This window comes from Mangifera indica, unplaced genomic scaffold, assembly GCF_011075055.1.
Source record: "Mangifera indica cultivar Alphonso unplaced genomic scaffold, CATAS_Mindica_2.1 Un_0090, whole genome shotgun sequence".
NCBI classification, from domain to species: domain Eukaryota; kingdom Viridiplantae; phylum Streptophyta; class Magnoliopsida; order Sapindales; family Anacardiaceae; genus Mangifera; species Mangifera indica.
In genome coordinates this window covers 87,591-107,007 of record NW_025401182.1, presented here as the reverse complement: position 1 = coordinate 107,007, position 19,417 = coordinate 87,591, and the positions used below count along the sequence as shown (strand labels likewise).

The window sequence follows — 19,417 nt, the reverse complement described above, 5'->3', positions numbered from 1 at the left end:
TTTGTCGTTGCCCCTTTGGTTTGGTTCTTAGTACAAAAATATTGTAAAAAAGATAAAAACAAGGTTATTAATATAAGATAATACTTTTATCAATCGGCAAAAATATTGTCTCTGTTTTTGCATCATCTTCACAATTATTAAAATGGAATTATTAAATATAATTATGAGATAAAATTAAATAATAATAAATGTTTTAAAGCTACCTAAGGTTATTTGTGTTGTTTTAACACCTGTTTTGGGGCTGGAGTCTCTTGCTGTAAATATTAAATAGAATGATTCTAATGTCATATGTTGATTTGATGTTTTAATTAAGCTTTCAAATTAATTTTGTAAGCCTATGATATGATATGATATGATATGAGGGATAGGCAGGCAGGGTTGTTGTTTGTTTAATCTTATATCTAAAAATTATACATTTCCCGAATTTGGTTTACAAAATATAAGTTGTAAGTTTTCTTTTCTTCGGTTTTAAGGAAGGAAAAAAAAAAAAACCCTAAAATTTTTCACTTAGACAGTTGATATGATGGCACTAATTAATTAAATATGTTATGGTGCATATCCTTTTTTCCACCATTTTTATCTTAATTATAGTCCCCTTTTTCTATTACTTTAGTGATGTATTAAATTCAAAAAATAGATACTTTCACAATTAAATATAAAAGTATTTGAAGAGGTTTTGGAAGACAAAGTAAGGAAAGAAAAAAAGAGAAAATACTCTGAAAGACTTGGTATCCAAAAGATCTTCTTTTTTTCTCTTTTATATATATTAGATACATGTTATATGAATATGTTAGCGTGTTTTGGTGTTGATTTAAGGAGATTTTAATGATAAAAGAAGTAAGACAAAGATTAGGGAGCCAACTTGACAAAGATTGACTTGAAACAATGTAAGTAGAATCATTTTTTATATGTTTCATGTTTTATGTTTTTGTTTTCTTTGCTCTATATTATAAATAATGATTTTGAAGTTGAGAAATATTGTTTTGTCATTTGAGGTATCTATGTGTGTGATTTTGTTCATGACAGAGAGTTGAAAAATATTTAACGTTTTTATCATTAATTTCGTTTCATATTTGGACTGTCTTATCTGATGAATCATGAGTGCTATTATAGCTTATTAGAAAACTCTTTGAATCATATTTTCAATGATATATAGCTTGTATGAATTAAAGATCGTTTGGAGTATTAAATTGCATGAACAAAAATACTGTCTTACCAAGTAAACAGTAAATACAAATTTTTGCCAATGACTTTTTTTCACATTTTGACTGTCTTATCTGATGAATCATGAGAGCTATTATAGTTTTTCGAAAAGCTTTTTGAATTCTCTTTTCAATGATATATAGTTTGTATGAATTAGAGACTGTTGGACTGTTAACTTGCATGAACAAAAAGACTGTCTTACCAAATAAACAGTAAATGTAGTTTTTCGCACTGACTTCGTCCCACGTTTTGACTGTTTTATCTGATGAATCATGAGTGCTATTATAACTTGTTGGAAAACATTTTGAATCCTCTTTTCAATAATATATAGCTTGTATGAATTAGAGACTGTTTGGATTGTTGAATTGTTTGAACAAAAACATTGCCCTAATATATGAACAGTCTAATAAATAGTAATTACAGTTTTTGGAAAGAAAGAAAGAAAGAAAGAAAGGGAGGAGAAAAAGAAAAGAAAGAAAAGAAAGAAAGGAAAGGAAAGGAAAGGAAAGGAAGGAGAGAAAAAGAAAAGAAAAGGGAAAGAAATAAAAGCAAGAAAAAGAATTTAAGGGCTCAGAATTCAAGAGTTGTCTTAAGAGTATGATACTAATTAAACATGTTATGGTGCATATCCTTTTTTCCACCATTTTATCTGAATTATTGTCCCCTTTTTTGATTACTTTAGTGATGTATTAAATTCAAAAAATAGATACTTTTACAATTAAATATATATTTATTTGTATATTTAAAATACATACTTATAATATTATTGTTCATACTTTTATACCTAGCTAGCCATGTATACATACATAGGCGATAAAAGAGAGTTTATATTTGGTAATTGAAAACATGGTGATAAAGAGTGAAAAGCAAGCAAGATAGGGATACATTTTAGAGTTTCAAACGCAAACACTTTGGTTTGGTGCAAGTAGAAGAAAATGAGGTGTGTTTGGTTGTTGCTATTTTACTTGGTTTTCAATCCATTACATTACATTACATTACATTACAACCAACAAATATTTATCTAAATTTAAAACAAGCAAACAAACAATATTCATTGTTTATTGATTAAAATCAATCCTTCATACGCTATTTTAATTAAATTCCCCTTTTTAAATGGCCCTTTCGGTGAGGCCTCAGATGGAATAGATATATACAGCCAAGCCGTAGTTAGAAGTCTAGAAATTCACCCGGTCGTGTGTTCAATCTTATGGAACGATAAGCCTAAGCCACTGAGTACTGATGGCAACGTCTCACCAACCTCAAATTTTAACTTCACAAGTGCACTTTGTTTATTCGCCTTCTTCTCACGCACCAACCCAATGATTCCATCGTTTTTAAACCTCTTCGTCTTCACGCGCAATTTGTCTTAATATACTTATCATTTCACACCATATTAAATTATACATTCATCTCTCTTCTTTCAGATCCGAGCACTCACAGTCACAGACATGGCAGCAGAGGTTTCAATTCTTCTCTCTTTTGTTTCTACTTAACCTTTTTTTTTCTTTTCTAATACAATCCATCGGATCCGCAGGTTACGACAATGGTGCTGAAAGTTGATCTCCAGTGCCACAAGTGCTACAAGAAAGTGAAGAAGGTGCTTTCTAAATTTCCCCGTAAGTTTCTCTACTTAATTTGTTCATCTGTTTATACAATTATATGGGTTTGATTCTGAAAACTTCGGAACGTGCAATCGGTAGAGATACGAGACCAGGTTTATGACGAGAAGCAAAACACAGTGACGATCAAAGTTGTGTACTGTTGTCCCGAAATATTGATGGCAAAGATAAGCAGCAAGGGCGGCAAATCGATCAACAGTATCGAAATCAAGCCACCATCAAAGCCTAAAGAGCCCGAGAAGAAGACAGAAGCAGAGAAGCCTAAAGAGAAGCCAGAAGCAGAGAAGCCTAAACAGAAGCCAGAAGATCCTAAACCCACTAAGCCAAAAGTTGTCATTATCGAGCCACCGAAGCCACAACCAGCCAAGGCGACTGAAGCAGCACCACCAACCCCCAAGGCTCTTGTAACAGCACCAACCCCGGAGGCTATTGTTGTAGCACCAATCCCCCAGGCTCCCGAACCGGCACCGGGTTACCCATTTGGCGTGTACTACAATGAGTATTATGGGGGGCCATTTCAACGGCTGGGTTATGAAAGACTTGTGAGTTATGATGGTTATTATGGACGGCCAGTTTATGACAGTTGGGGCGGCAGTGGTGGTGGCTGGAGTAGAGGTAATTACAGTGGTCGTGGGGATTACTTCCCTGAAGAAAATCCTTCAACTTGCTCAATTATGTAATTGATGCATTAATTGTTATCAATATCAAGTGTGTTTGCGTCTTGAGTTTTTTATTAAATGTCAAGTTTTTGATTTTCCATTGTATTATGAAATTAAAATTCAGAATTGCTATTACAAGAAGGGAAATTATTAAAAATAGACAAAATTAAAGGGGTCAAAGCGAAATTGCCCAAAAAATTTAGGTTTAAGCAAAAATGCCCATGTTTTGTGAAATGACGAAAATACCCCCATATATAAAGTTAACTAATTTTCACTGTACAACGGCAAGAATATTCCAAAGTTTCCCACCTCCCACGGCAATCCCACGGCGAGCGTCATTTCCGCCGATTTTCTTTCGTTCCGACAACCGAAAATGGCAAATAAGGTTAGTATATCTCCCGTCATCTTCTTTGGATCAAGTTATTGCTGATATTATTGAGATTTAACTGAGAATTTTAGGTTTGAAATTTTAGGGTTTACGGGTTGAATAATGCTTAAAATGTTTCGATTTTTGGTTGTTTTCGTTGAATTGATTGAGGGGTTTTATGTTATAAAATGTGTAGATTTGATTTATGTGAAAATCGGAGGTCGAAACGACCAAAAATTGGCCGAAAATGCTGCCGAATGGATCGGCCGAACGAAGTTTCCCATGGCAAGAGATTTCTCCCACGGCAGCTAAATGGACAATAGGTTTTTGGGGGTGTGAAATGGCTTTTTTAAAACATTGGGTTTTCGGGGAAATATTTATCCCACGTCGGGTTTTTATGATATTTCGCAAGTTGGTGTGGGAAAAGCGCAATTACGAAAATGCCCCCCCTTATAAGCACAGCAAAATTTCATTTCCTCCCACGGCAAGTTGCGTTCTTTTCCACGAAAATTCCAAAAGCATTCCACCTCCCACGGCAATTCCACGGCGATCTCATTTCCGTCGATTTTGAAGCTTCCCGGCAACCGCAAATGGCAAAGAAGGTTAGTATATCTCCCGTAATATTGTTTGGATCAAGTTATTGCTGAAATAATTGAGATTTGATTGAGAATTTTGGTTTTGAAATGTTAGGGTTTACGTTTGAATATTGCTTAAAATCTTTCGATTTTTGGTTGTTTTGGTTGAATTGATTGAGGGCTTTGATGTTATACAATGTTTACCTTTGATGTATGTGAAAATTGGAGGTCAAAACGACCAAAATGGGTCGAAAATCGCTGCCAAATGAATCGGCAGTCTGCCGTGGGAACGGCGTTTCCCACGGCAGCACGAGTTTTCCCACGGCAGCGAATTTTCCTTGTTTAGTTGGGGCTGAAGTTGGTTTTTAAAACCTTGGGGAGCCGGATGAGTTTCGTTACAGCACAGGGGGTTTTAGGAAATTTGGCATATAACAGTGGACTTTTTTGATTAAAGAATTTTCATGAGGGGTTAAATTGAAGATTTTCTTATCTACGGTTTCTGACCGTGTAGTTTTCGAATTTTATATCCGTTTTTTTTTGTTTTAGGTTTTTGTATATCTATTTTTCAAATTTCAAATTCGAGTTTTCGAATTTTGATGCTTTTTGACACAACTTACGATGTAACGATGTTATTTAAACTTAATATTTTGATTTTTTTGTTTATAGGATATATCGATTCGTTTTTTTCAATTTTTCAAATGATTTTTCCGTTAGCGAAATTCATAGGTATTTCAACGTATAGAATTCGAATTTTAGTCCCGTTTTTTAGAATTTCACCATTTTAGGATATATCGAATCGTATTTTCACGATCTCCGAACGATTTTCCGAGTATCGTCACTTTTAGGTATTTCAACGTATAGAATTCGAATTTCAGTTCCGTTTTTCGAATTTCACCATTTTAGCATATACGATTCGTATTTTCACGATCTCCGAACGATTTCCCGAGTATCGTCACTTTTAGGTATTTCAACGTATAGAATTCGAATTTCATTTTCGTTTTTCGAATTTCACCATTTTAGGATATATCAATTCATATTTTCACGCTTCCCGAACCATTTTCTGAGAATCGTCACTTTAAGGTATTGCAACGTATAAAATTTGAATTTCAGTTACGTTTTTTCGAATTTCACCATTTTAGGGTATATCAATTCGTATTTTCAAGATCTCCGAATGATTTTCTGAATATCGTCACTTTTAGGTATTTCAACGTATAGAATTCGAATATCAGTTCCGTTTTTTCGAATTTCACCATTTTAGGGTATATCAATTCGTATTTTCAAGATCTCCGAACTATTTTCTGAATATCGTCACTTTAAGGTATTTCAACATATAGAATTCGAATTTCAGTTCCGTTTTTTCGAATTTCACCATTTTAGGATATATCGATTCGTATTTTCAAGATTTCCGAACGATTTTCTGAGTATCGTCACTTTAAGGTATTTCAACGTATATAATTCGAATTTCAGTTTCGTTTTTTCAAATTTAACCATTTTAGGATATATTGATTCGTATTTTCAAGATCTGCGATCGATTTCCTTAGTATTGTCACTCTAAAGTATTTCAACGTATAGAATTTGAATTTTAGTTCCGTTTTTCTGAATTTCACCATTTTAGGATATATCGATTCATATTTTCAAGATCTCCAAACGATTTTCTGAGTATCTTCACTCTAAGGTATTTCAACGTATAGAATTTGAATTTTAGTTTCGTTTTTCCCAATTTCACCATTTTAGGATATATCGATTCGTATTTTCAAGATTTCCGAATCATTTTCTTATTATCGTCACTTTAAGGTATTTCAATATATAGAATTCGAATTTCAGTTCCGTTTTTTCGAATTTCATCATTTTAGGGTATATCGATTCGTCTTTTCAAGATTTTCGAACCATTTTCTGATTATGGTCACTTTAAGGTATTTCATTGTATAGAATTCAAATTTCTATTCTTATTTCTTACGTTTTGTTATTTTCATTTTAATTATTTGATATTTCTCATCTTTTTATATTTTTTTCATTACTACATTTGTTTACATATTTATTTATATGAAAGTCTAACAATTTTTACGTGATTGTTACAGGATATTTCTTGCAAAAGAAGACGAGTTGACAGCGAGCTACGCATTCCCGACGAGTCCAGACACTTCTGGGCAGATGCGATATCTCGTGCACAGCGTACTGCATTATCTCGAATTTCTTCTACATTGACCCCGCGTCAGCAGCGACTATTTGAGAGGACATATTTCGGGTCATTCATTCGTTTACCCGAAACAAAATTCTGCGGGATATTAGTTCATGCATTTCTACTACGACAGTTACATCCACCATTTGCCAGAGACGAGTTTTGGTTTAGGATTAGCGGGGTCGATGTGAGGTTTAGCCCGTTTGAGTTTGCGTTGGTGACAGGGCTTTCGTTTAGCCGTCGGACTGATGTTTCTTTATATATTCCTCGCTCCTCCGGACATAGGATCAGATCTACGTACTTTCGCGGTTGTTCGAAGGTGCAGTATCACGACATTGAGCGTGTTTTCTTGTCGAGGGCATGGGGGGATGACGATATTGACGCTGTCAAGCTCGCCTTGTTGTATATTCTGCACATGGTTTTGTTGGGGAATGATCGACGAAAGAAGGTGTCCACGGAGTACTTACAGTTAGTTGATCATTTGGACGGGTTTAATTCCTACCCTTGGGGCGTCGTTGTTTGGCAGATGACATACGATTCTATGTCACAGACGTGTGAGAGACTCTGTTCTGGACGTATGCAGGAAATCCGTAAATACGACCTTTACGGATTTCCTTTCGCATTTCAGGTAAATTTTATATTATTATTTATATATATTAATTGGCAAAAATATAAATTGATTTATTTACATCGTAAATGATTATATTGCAGTATTGGATATATGAGACTCTAGAGACGTTACACGAGTGGATTGACCTTGTTGATCTTTATGTGTCCCCACGGATGTTGAGGTGGCTTACGCGAGACGTCCCTGTTTGGACTCATATCGGTCGTATTTTCACTGGTGATCCGGTATGTATTAGTAAATTAGTAAGTCGATTAATTCATTATATATTATAATTATTTTGACTTATATATCTTCATCATTAGGAGGATGTCACATTCCCTCTTCGTCCATCAGTCATCGAGGAGGGTTTACCGTGGTACGCAGAGATTCGTGAGTACACCGGTTTACCAGATGCTGATTCCTCCTCATCTTCTTCGACCCCGACCGCGACTGCAGACGGGGCTCCTCCATCCTCGAGACATTCTGATGTACCCGTAGAGACTTCTGAGACACGTGAGGAGCCTATTCAGCCTCCTGTTATCGAGCAGCATGTATGTTCCCCTGTTGTTCAGAGCCCACAGACGACAGACCATCCTAGAGTGGAGGAGCACCCTACCGTGGACGAGCATCCTAGTGTGGAGGACCACACTACCTTAGCGCACTGGGGTGCTACGATTTTACGTGAGATATCGAGTTTTCGCGACGATATCTCTTCGCAGATGACTCGATTACGTGACGATATCTATTCCCAGATGACTCGATTAGAGGATCGTATGACTCGTTTAGAGGACATCGTCACGCGTACATATCCAGCCCCCGTCGTTGAGGTTGTAAAACTACTTCTAATTTATTACTTATATAAAATGCGTTTAGTGTTATTATTCTGACAACTATTCGAACCATTCGGACAGGAGAGGGACGACGTTATTGGGATGACCTCCCCCATTGATACCGCAATACCATCCCATCAGTCACATGAGGTACGAATATAATTCAAATTTATATTTAATATCCAATGTCCAATGTTGTTATTATATTATAATATCGTTATATATAAAATGTCACTAAATAGATTTAATATTACTATTATCTTAGGGTCATCGACAGGATGGGGCACCGGTTGACCCTTCGGTGACTTCACCGATCCGATCTGAGGTATGTCACTTATCATTATAACTTAATTTTTAATACTATTTTGTTATCGATTAATTCATGATATATATTTGTATAGGGTCTTCGTCATGAGGAGGGTTTACCGATCGGATCTCCTATCATTTTAGATCATCCACTGGAGGTATAAAAATTATTGTTCATATGATATTTTATATTAAATATCATTAACCGTTTTTTCCTTTTCATATATATAGGGACTCCACATTGACATATCATCGATCGAGGGTTATTTTCGGACACCTTCCCCGGAAGTTCAGGTTATGGGGATTTAAGAAATATCATTGATCATTTTGTCTTTAATATTATATATTTTTTTAAATGATGTTTTGTCTCGTTTTCAGGATGAGCGACTCTGGTTACTTGCTGATATCCCGAGCTCGACCAAAAAGCTTGTGGATATCAGTTCACAGGAGGAGGACGTCCAGGAGGATGTTTATGAGACCGTTGACATTGAGGTTTGTCAATTATAATTACTAAATAAATATAATTGTTAAATATATGTCACTAAGATGTTTGAATATATAATTATGTAGCCTGTCGACGGAGCACGCAATATTGACTTTACCGTGAGTCAGCATTCTCCGGTTAAACCTCCTCCCGCATACGTACAGAAGGTAACATAAATCGAATAATGTGTATGTTTTTGTTGAATGAAATAATGAATTAATAGTTTTTTGTAACATGCAGTTGGTTCGTACTACACGTGGTCGAATCGTCCGGAAGGGTCCACTGGTTCGCACCCCGTATACAAATCCACTCAGAGGGAGGGCGAAACGGCAACTCACGATGATTTCATCCTCTGCGGCAGACCGTGAGGAATCTTTCCTCACATGGTATACCAGAGCTGCGCCTTCTGACACACATGATGTGTACTTCATAGGATCGAAGACGAAAGACAGCTTCTGGAGGCTTGTTGTAGAGTTACGCGAGTGGTTGACCGACGATGTGAGTTGTCCATATTATATAATTTGGTAAAAAGCTAGATATATTTATTAATAACTAACACGTGAACTTGTTTATACCATTTTAGCATGTGGATTCCTTTTTGGCTTTATTACGTCGGCAGCAGGACGATCACCAGTCGACTATCTCACAGCGTTGGACGACTGCGCACACATTCTTCGGAGGCCATATTGAGATGGCCTGGCAGAGTTGGCAGACCACCCCGATTGGCGAGTTTGAGTTTTCGGGGCTCTTTACGAGGATGGTTGATGCAGCGTACACCCCGGGATTGTTATACAAACCATGGGGGCTGGTCGATCAGGTATAGTTTATATATATTTCTATTACATTCAAGAACATAACGACAACGATAAGTAACTGAAATGTCTCATTGTTTATAGGTTTTCATCCCTATAAACTTCGGGAACGCACATTGGGTCGTCGGAGTTATAGATTTCCGTGAGTGGTCGATTACGGTGTACGATTCAGAGGTTTCATTTTCAGGGAATATAGGGACTCTAGAGCAGTGCATGCGACCATACATGACCTTTATTCCCGCATTATTAGAGGCGACGAGTTTTTGGACTACTTCGAGGATGACTCCACGACGTGATCCTTTCACTTTGCATCGAGCGTCGGATGTCCCTCAGCAGGGGGTAGGCTCCGGTGACTGTGGCGTGTTTATGTTGCGATTTTTTGAGTGTTTGGCGTTGTCACGGAGCTACGTTTTCCCCCGAGAGTCGTCTACCTCTATGCGTCGACGATTAGCGATGCAGTTGTACTTTCATTGTATCGAGTAGCTCACGGATGTATATTTATCGTTATTCCCATGTTTAGATGTATATATTTAGTATATGTTCATATGTATATGATATACTTTATTTGTGGTTATATATAGATGTGTATCGTATTTGAGTTCATTTTTTACATAATCTTGGCCTGAAAAAACAATAAAAACGTATAATTACTCAAACATTTACACAATTGAAACAATTAGAGAAAATAAAGTAATACTGAAATAAAGTAACATTAAATTTATTACATCAAATGACAATACAATTACACATTTGAAACAATAATAAAAATACATCGGTTACATAAACCTGGAGTACAACAATGAAGAATCATATAAAAAACAAAATTGAGTATAAGCATGTCAAGATCTCGTTCCTTTGCCTTTTGTATGTGAACGCTGGGGGGCAGAGCTCGGGACAGGTGCTGGAGATTTACATTGGGTTCGTGTATGCCCCGGTTCATGACAACGACTGCAAATCCTCGGTGTAACAATTTCTCCTTGTGATGGACGTCGATTTCTATTGGCTGGACGACCTGGACGACGACTATCGAGGACGGGGGGCAATATAACTCTGTCTTCCGGTGAGTGTAACCAATCACATTGATTTCCAAGAGGATTGATTGGTTCCTGATATATTGCACGATAAATATCGGTGCGAAAGAATGGATGAACCCATGCGTGCACATTTGTCAGTCTCATATGTCGTGCAACGGCAATGGCATGCTTGCACGGAATACGTGAAAGCTGAAACTTTCTACACGTGCATGACATGTCACCAAAGTCCACAATACCCATGAATCCACCAATTTCAACATCCTGATACCGAGTAGGTGTAATCGGTCGAACATCCAAACTTGCAGACTTTGAAAGACGATCACTGATCTTATCTTCCGCCCAAGGAGTGAGGAAGTTATGACATTCACCTGTAATTCAGAAAAAATATTAAGAACACATTTGGTAATATGATTAACAAAGTGGAAAAAAAGTATATGAGACAACTTTTAATTAATATCGATTTGATACTTACTTGCATGGGTTCTCCTCTCGTAAAACCATCGTTGCATTGTACCACGAATAAACTCCAAGAGCATGGTTATAGGTAGGCCCCGTGCATGTCTGACAAGGGCATTAAATGACTCAGCAATATTTGTGGTCATGATATTATATTGATGCCCTGAAAAGTACGCTCTACTCCAACGGGGAAAGCCGACATCCCGTAGATAAGCTCCAGCTTGGGGGTTCATTGAGTCAATGGATTGCATCATCTGCCCAAATTCAGACTCTATGTATGATTTAGCGGCTTTCCAATATGCACCCGCGACCTGTAAGAGGGAAAAAAATATGAAAACTCATTGTAAGCAAAATGTTTGAAAATGATAAACTGTTATAAATGTAATAACTTGTTTACAATATACCTTTGAGTCTCGTTTATACTTTGCCCGCATGTTACACAGAAGGTGATGACAACAACATCCATGGTGGACATCTGGAAAGACTTCAGCCATTGCCGAGTAGATAACATGATGTCGATCAGAGATTATTGTAAGCTCAGAGAGGTCAGGGATGCATTCTTTAATTCTCATAAGAAACCAACACCACGTGTCGTGATCTTCTTTTTTGCCGACACCGAAACCAATAGGGTATATTTGATTATTACCATCAAGAGCCACCGCGATAAATAAATGCCCCAGATATCGACCTTTAAGGAAAGCAGCGTCAATGCAAATAACGGGGCGAAGATATTGACTAAACGCACGAACGGAACATCCTAACGCCATGAAAAAATTTGTAAATCGATGCTCATCGTCTGTTTCAATAGTAGTAATGGTGCCCGGATTAGTACGTTGTAAATTGTAGCAATAATCTGGTAACAACATAAAAGATTCCTCCGGTGAACCCCTCAATGAATTGATAGCCCAATTTCTTGCCCGCCAAGCCTGTGAGTAGGAAATATCAATTTTATATCGGTCGGCGATGTCTACAATTATTTCTTTAGGTCGATAAATTCGATCAATCATCACAAACTTTGATCTCATTAATTGACCTAAAGCTCGGGCCCCAGCTTGTCTGTGATGTGGCATGATTTGATCAACTAAACATGTGTGGGTAGGATTTATAGAGTTGATCCCCCACACATCACCGACAGTGGACTTGGTTGCATGTATATACCACTTACAATTTTCAGCCTTGCATTTAATTTCCCACCGTTTCTTGTCAGACTTTTTAACACCAAATTGAAATCTTTTTAGTAAGGCGAATTGTCTCATGGCGTCAATCAATTGGACTTTACTATGAAAAATATCACCAATCTTGACCCCATTCTCCTCTCGGATTGATCTGGAACCACTTGATGATGCTGATGGTTGTGGAGGAAAATCAGGAAGCCACCTAAATGGATCAGTGGGGACATTGTCAAAAAACGGCCCAGAATAATTTCCACCACCTGAAGTAGGATCTTCAAGCCGTAAACTATCTATACCCTCGGTTACTGATGTCATATACTCAGGCTCTACATCGTCTGAAGGAATGTCGGGCATATCGTTTCCATCGAAATCACCCCAATAGGGAACTATATCTTTTTCTCCATGAGCCCATGAGTTTGCAATATATAATGGGTCATTACTGAAATCAATCAACTTTTCCAAATCGTATTCTTTTTTGACCCAACTGCTTTCTTTTTCATCTTCATCCTCATCTTCATCTTCATCCTCATCTTCTTCCTTCTGCCCTTCAATTGGGGTACATGTAACAAAAACAGGAATACATTCCTGAAAGTACTGAGACATATCAAGAAGACCTTGCACATCTTCATCATTTTGGATCTGGATGGGACAGTCGAGCTCAATTTTTCTTGGCTTCATTGATACTTGAATGTAGTTTTTCATTGGATCAATACTGCAATACTCCGTCAAAAGCTCAATAAATCCCTCGAATGTTGTTCCATAAGGGATTTTAATCAATTGTTTGGCTCCTCCAACATATTTCATTGTGTTGTTGCGACTTTGAATCCATTCTCCTTGGTAACGAACCGATGCATAACCCTCCATTTTAAATATCAATCCTGCAATGACAAGTTTTTGAAGATAATTATTCAGGTATAAAAAAAAATCAATAATAACTATGTAAATCAGCCGTACAATTATTAATAATTAAAAAAAACACCTCATATTTTTCTAATATGTTATTTATCCCCTTATAATTATTTAACAATTTATATAACACTTTCGTATGTTATCTTATATCAAAATGCATCTATCTGTTTATAACGTTCTATTTAAAACGTTTTTATAATATCTATACTTTGAAATAGATATTCAAATTCTATTATTGAATTACTTTAAAATGTCAATAATAAATAATTTCTGCAGAAATCTGAAAAATACTAGTGGATATATCCTAAAACAATAATTTAAAAAAAAAACTGAGCTTAAATTCGAATTCTAAAAATTGAAATACCCTAGAATGATATTAATCGAACAATTCTAAAAAAATCTGAAAAATACGAGTTGATATATGCTAAAACACTGAAATTCGAAAAAACAAAACTGAAATTTGAATCCTAAAAGTTGAAATACCATAGAATGACAACAATCAAAAAATTCTTCAGAAATAAGAAAAATGTGCATTGATATATCCTAAAGCGGTGAAACTCGAAAAAACCTATAATTTTAATTATAATGCGCCTACAATGTTTAATATGAAAATACGTCCTAATTTTAATAACATTTCATTTGACACCCTTGTATGTCGTCTTGTATCAAAGCAATCCCTATATATTTTTAACATGTTATATAAATCCTATATATATTGTAAAATATCTAAAACCCCCATAGCAATGTAAAATATCCAAAAACCCCCTATATTTATCCTAAATTATTTTAACCCCCCATACTTGTCAAATATTACATTTAACCCCATTGCAATGACATAAAAACTTTACTTAACAAATAAAATGAAGTTTTAGGGTAAGATTGACATAAATACCTTTTTTTGATGAATAGTATTTTTTGAATCAAATTCAGAAATACGAACTTCCTTCGTCCGAACGAATCCCTACTAATTGATGTTAACAAAAAAAATGAAAATGAGAGTGAGTGTTTGAGTGATATGAGAAGTGTGTGAAAATAAAATGAGTAAGGAGGGTTTATATAGATGAGGGGAAGGGTATTTTTGACATTTTAGAAAAAGTAATAAAAATATATAAATAAATATGAAAATGCCTTTACAATGTAAAATATCCAAAAACCCTCCATTTTTATCCTAAATTACATTTAACCCCTAATACTTGTCACATATTGTATTTAACCCCCATATTACGACATAAAAACTATACTTAACAAATAAAATGAAGTTTTAGGATAAGATTGACATAAATACCTTTTTTTGATGAATAGTATTTTTTCGAGTCGAATTCAAAAATACGAACTTCCTTCGTCCGAACGAATCCCTACTAATTGATGTTGAAAAAAAATGAAAATGAGAGTGAGTGTTTGAGTGATATAAGTGTGTGGAAATAAAATGAGTGAGGAGAGTTTATATAGATGAGGGGAAAGGTATTTTTGACATTTTAGAAAAAGTAATAAAATATATAAATAAATATTAAAATGCCTTTACAATGTAAAATATCCAAAAACCCCCCATTTTTATCCTAAATTACATTTAACCCCCAATACTTGTCATATATTGCATTTAACCCCTATATTACGACATAAAAACTATACTTAACAAATAAAATGAAGTTTTAGGATAAGATTGACATAAATACCTTTTTTTGATGAATAGTATTTTTTCGAGTCGAATTCAGAAATACTAACTTCCTTCGTCCGAACGAATCCCTACTAATTGATGTTGAAAAAAAATGAAAATGAGAGTGAGTGTTTGAGTGATATGAGAAGTATGTGGAAATAAAATGAGTGAGGAGGGTTTATATAGATGAGGGGAAGGGTATTTTTGACATTTTAGAAAAAGTAATAAAATATATAAATAAATATGAAAATGCCTTTACAATGTAAAATATCTGAAAACCTCCCATATTTATCCTAAATTACATTTAACCCCCAATACTTGTCACATATTGCATTTAACCCCCATATTACGACATAAAAACTATACTTAACAAATAAAATGAAGTTTTAGGATAAGATTGAGATAAATACCTTTTTTTGATGAATAGTATTTTTTCGAGTCGAATTCAGAAATACGAACTTCCTTCGTCCGAACGAATCCCTACTAATTGATGTTGAAAAAAAATGAAAATGAGAGTGAATGTTTGAGTGATATGAGAAGTGTGTGGAAATAAAATGAGTGAGGAGAGTTTATATAAATGAGGGGAAGGGTATTTTTGACATTTTAGAAAAAGTAATAAAATATATAAATAAATATTAAAATGCCTTTACAATGTAAAATATCCAAAAACCCCCCATTTTTATCCTAAATTACATTTAACCCCCAATACTTGTCATATATTGCATTTAACCCCTATATTACGACATAAAAACTATACTTAACAAATAAAATGAAGTTTTAGGATAAGATTGACATAAATACCTTTTTTTGATGAATAGTATTTTTTCGAGTCGAATTCAGAAATACTAACTTCCTTCGTCCGAACGAATCCCTACTAATTGATGTTGAAAAAAAATGAAAATGAGAGTGAGTGTTTGAGTGATATGAGAAGTATGTGGAAATAAAATGAGTGAGGAGGGTTTATATAGATGAGGGGAAGGGTATTTTTGACATTTTAGAAAAAGTAATAAAATATATAAATAAATATGAAAATGCCTTTACAATGTAAAATATCTGAAAACCTCCCATATTTATCCTAAATTACATTTAACCCCCAATACTTGTCACATATTGCATTTAACCCCCATATTACGACATAAAAACTATACTTAACAAATAAAATGAAGTTTTAGGATAAGATTGAGATAAATACCTTTTTTTGATGAATAGTATTTTTTCGAGTCGAATTCAGAAATACGAACTTCCTTCGTCCGAACGAATCCCTACTAATTGATGTTGAAAAAAAATGAAAATGAGAGTGAATGTTTGAGTGATATGAGAAGTGTGTGGAAATAAAATGAGTGAGGAGAGTTTATATAAATGAGGGGAAGGGTATTTTTGACATTTTAGAAAAAGTAATAAAATATATAAATAAATATGAAAATGCCTTTATAATGTAAAATATCTAAAAACCCCCCATATTTATCCTAAATTACATTTAACCCTATAGTGAGTGAGGAGAGTTATATAAATGAAGGGAGGGGTAATTTTGTCATTTTAGAAAAAGTTTTAAATAAATAAATATATATCAAAATCTTTTATAGTGTAAAATATCTAAAAACCCTCCATATTTATCTAAAATTGCCTTAAAACCCCTATAGTGAGTGGAAAAGTTATATAAATATGAGGGAAAGGGCAATTTCGGTATTTAAAAAAAGTCATAGGCTTTTTTTTTTTTGGAACAGTGATTTTGGGCATTTTGGCTTGGAAATAGTGATTTTGGGCATTTTGGCTTAATGGGAGGGCATTTTGGCTATTTTTTAAAATTTCCCTTACAAGAAAGTGCTACTGCATGTTGAACAAGACTGCATTACTAATGGAACCGAAAGTCTAGCCCTAGGGTTGAATTTTATTCTATATGATTCGCTTCTTTCAGTACAATTCTACATCTCATATTCATTCATATATAAAGACTTGTTCCCACTCAAGAGTAAGTATAATCTCAAAAGTCTCTTTTTTTTTTTTTTTTTTAAATTAAAAAAATGAACTCAAAGTAATGTGGATATTGCTTTGAGTTTGTATGATAGAGCGAGGAATGAGAAATGGCGTATTGATTCTATGACATTTTCTACTTTAATTACGATATACGGGACGACTGGAAATTTTGATGGGTGTTTGAATGTTTATGAAGAAAAGAAGACTTTAGGTATTAAGCCAAATATTGTTGTGTATAACAATCTGTTGGATGCTGTGGTGGGAAGAGCCTCCGAGGCTCTTGGCAGGCAAAGAATGTGTATGTGTTTTCAAACTTTACGTATAAGAGCTGTCCATCTGTATGATAGAAATAGTTGGTAGGTTTTTTTATTTCTATGTGGTAGCTCAATAATTTCCTAACGATTTTTCAACCATTGGATTATGGTTAAAATAACATAATATTACATTTACAACTTAATAAATAAAATAATAATACAAACAGTTTATATTTTATTATTTTAAATAAAACCCATTTTATATATGTTTTTGTAGTACATCTCCCTCCCAAGTTTTGAATCTTGTATTCAATTCATAAGTGCATATCTATATTTTCATAGCAGAAAAATGGATCAAATTAAATGTTCAATTGATTTTTCTACGCAACCATAAATGAGACAAGATGGAAGGAACTCCACTGACTTTAATTTTTGAATTGATGAATTTATTGAAAGACAGACAGTCATGATTTGATTTAGTTTCCGCATAACAGCCCAGCCCACAGATATAATTGCCATTTTCATCTCTTTGCACTAACTTGTTAACACTGGGAAGTATTCCTCTCTCGATCAAAACATTTTCATACAATAAACTTAATTAGACGCCTCTTTCATATATTAATAAAAGATTAATAAAAAATAATTATTTTTAATCAAATAAATTGAAGTATCATTAAATTAATATGATTGATATCAACTTCATTTTAAAGTTATATTTTAAAATAATTTTTTAATGACATAAATAATACAAGAAAATTGTTAAATTTGATGTGAGATTTCATTTATCTTTTCAAATGAGTGTTCTTGATATTTTCAAATAACTATGCAAATTTAAAACTCAATCCCCTATATTTGATAATTTTCAATCAACAACATACATAAAATAAATTATACTCAACTAACAAGTTTGAGTAACATTTTTTAAAGAAACGGATAGGTGAATTGGATTAAAAAAATTACTTTATTTCATTTTCTTTTATTAACTTGATTTTATTTTGGTAATATATACCCAATATTCTTGTTTAACAGATACCAAAATTCATATTGAAAAAAATAATTATAAGAAATCTAAAAATTAGAAAATTGTAAGAGTTCCCTTTTGATATTCCAAAGTGAATGGAATCAACCAAAAAAAAAAAAAAAAAAGATAAAAAAGCAAAGGTTGGTGAGAGAAAAGGTTAGCGACAACACCGACCCTTAGCGTCATCGCCAATCTATTTCTCCTTAACCCAACAACAATTTTCAATTTTAATTAGCTTGAATTCAAATTAAACAATAATTCAATCTAAATCAAATTGAGGTTTACATTAAATTATTTAATTGGTAATTTATATTGAATTATTTAATTGAATTTGAATCGAATTAAATTTAACACTATACAATTATACTTCCGTTTATAAGAAAACTTCAACTATCGTCCTCCCATTACATTGCCACTATCGATAATCGATAAAACTGTTTACTGAATTTTCTTTATGCACGAGAAAACAATCCAATGTCTATGTTGTATATATTTAATACTCTTATATTATATATTATATTATTTTCATAGGAAAACAAGCAAATACTTTTATAGAAAATATTTGCAAAAACATGCACATATGTACATTCACATGAATGAAAAAATGGAAGTAAATAGGCAAAGTCTTCTGCATATTCATTATATTCTCTGCAGGATTTTATGTATGATATTCTTTGCTTGTTGAATATAATGCATTATATACGATACATTCTATGCAACATTCTCTATAAGATTCTACATAAATATTCTTTGCTTTTTATCTTTGCATATGTTTTATATCTTATGTCAAGACCTTCATTGCATACGTTTCACGAGTGACCTATTAGATTATTTTTCCATATACTACTTCAATATGAAATTAACTCTAATCAGAATTTAGGGAGATAAGATTAAGCAAGTTAAAATTTAAAAACTTTGTTACATTTAATCTAAAAAATATAAATAAAAAAATTTTTAAATTCACTTGATCTTATCTTACACATTTATAAATTTTATTTCAAATATTAATATTAAATACCTACACATATTCTCTCTTTATAAAAAATTCAAAGAAGAAAGAAATAATAGTATTGTTTTTCAATGATTTCTCAAAATTGAAAATAAGAATAATTTAGATATTGTAACATGTATGATAGTAAAAACATTTAGGGTGTAAAAAAATATGATATAAAAATATAAATGAACCTAAATTAGAGTAAAAAATTTAATATCGGTAAAGGAGCCCATCATCTAGACCACGACAATACCTTGGTCTGGTGTTGTTGTCTCAAATGACGACTCATCTAGACAATACTTACAGTC

At 33.6% G+C, this 19,417-nt stretch overlaps 2 protein-coding genes across 2 annotated transcripts; both read left to right on the top strand.

The window, feature by feature from the left end:
- Positions 1-2,503: 2,503 nt before the first annotated feature.
- LOC123207630 (protein PYRICULARIA ORYZAE RESISTANCE 21-like) lies at positions 2,504-3,622 on the top strand. Its single transcript, XM_044625085.1, has 3 exons — positions 2,504-2,663; positions 2,738-2,819; positions 2,904-3,622. Exons 1-3 carry the CDS (start codon positions 2,652-2,654, stop codon positions 3,500-3,502), a joined length of 693 nt encoding a protein of 230 aa, XP_044481020.1. The 5' UTR covers positions 2,504-2,651; the 3' UTR covers positions 3,503-3,622.
- A 3,175-nt stretch (positions 3,623-6,797) lies between these two features.
- LOC123207641 lies at positions 6,798-8,852 on the top strand. The gene is made up of 8 exons (XM_044625100.1): positions 6,798-7,230; positions 7,314-7,454; positions 7,998-8,036; positions 8,121-8,189; positions 8,305-8,364; positions 8,441-8,503; positions 8,577-8,639; positions 8,724-8,852. Exons 1-8 carry the CDS (start codon positions 7,018-7,020, stop codon positions 8,850-8,852), a joined length of 777 nt encoding a protein of 258 aa, XP_044481035.1. The 5' UTR covers positions 6,798-7,017.
- The last annotated feature ends 10,565 nt before the right edge of the window (positions 8,853-19,417 follow it).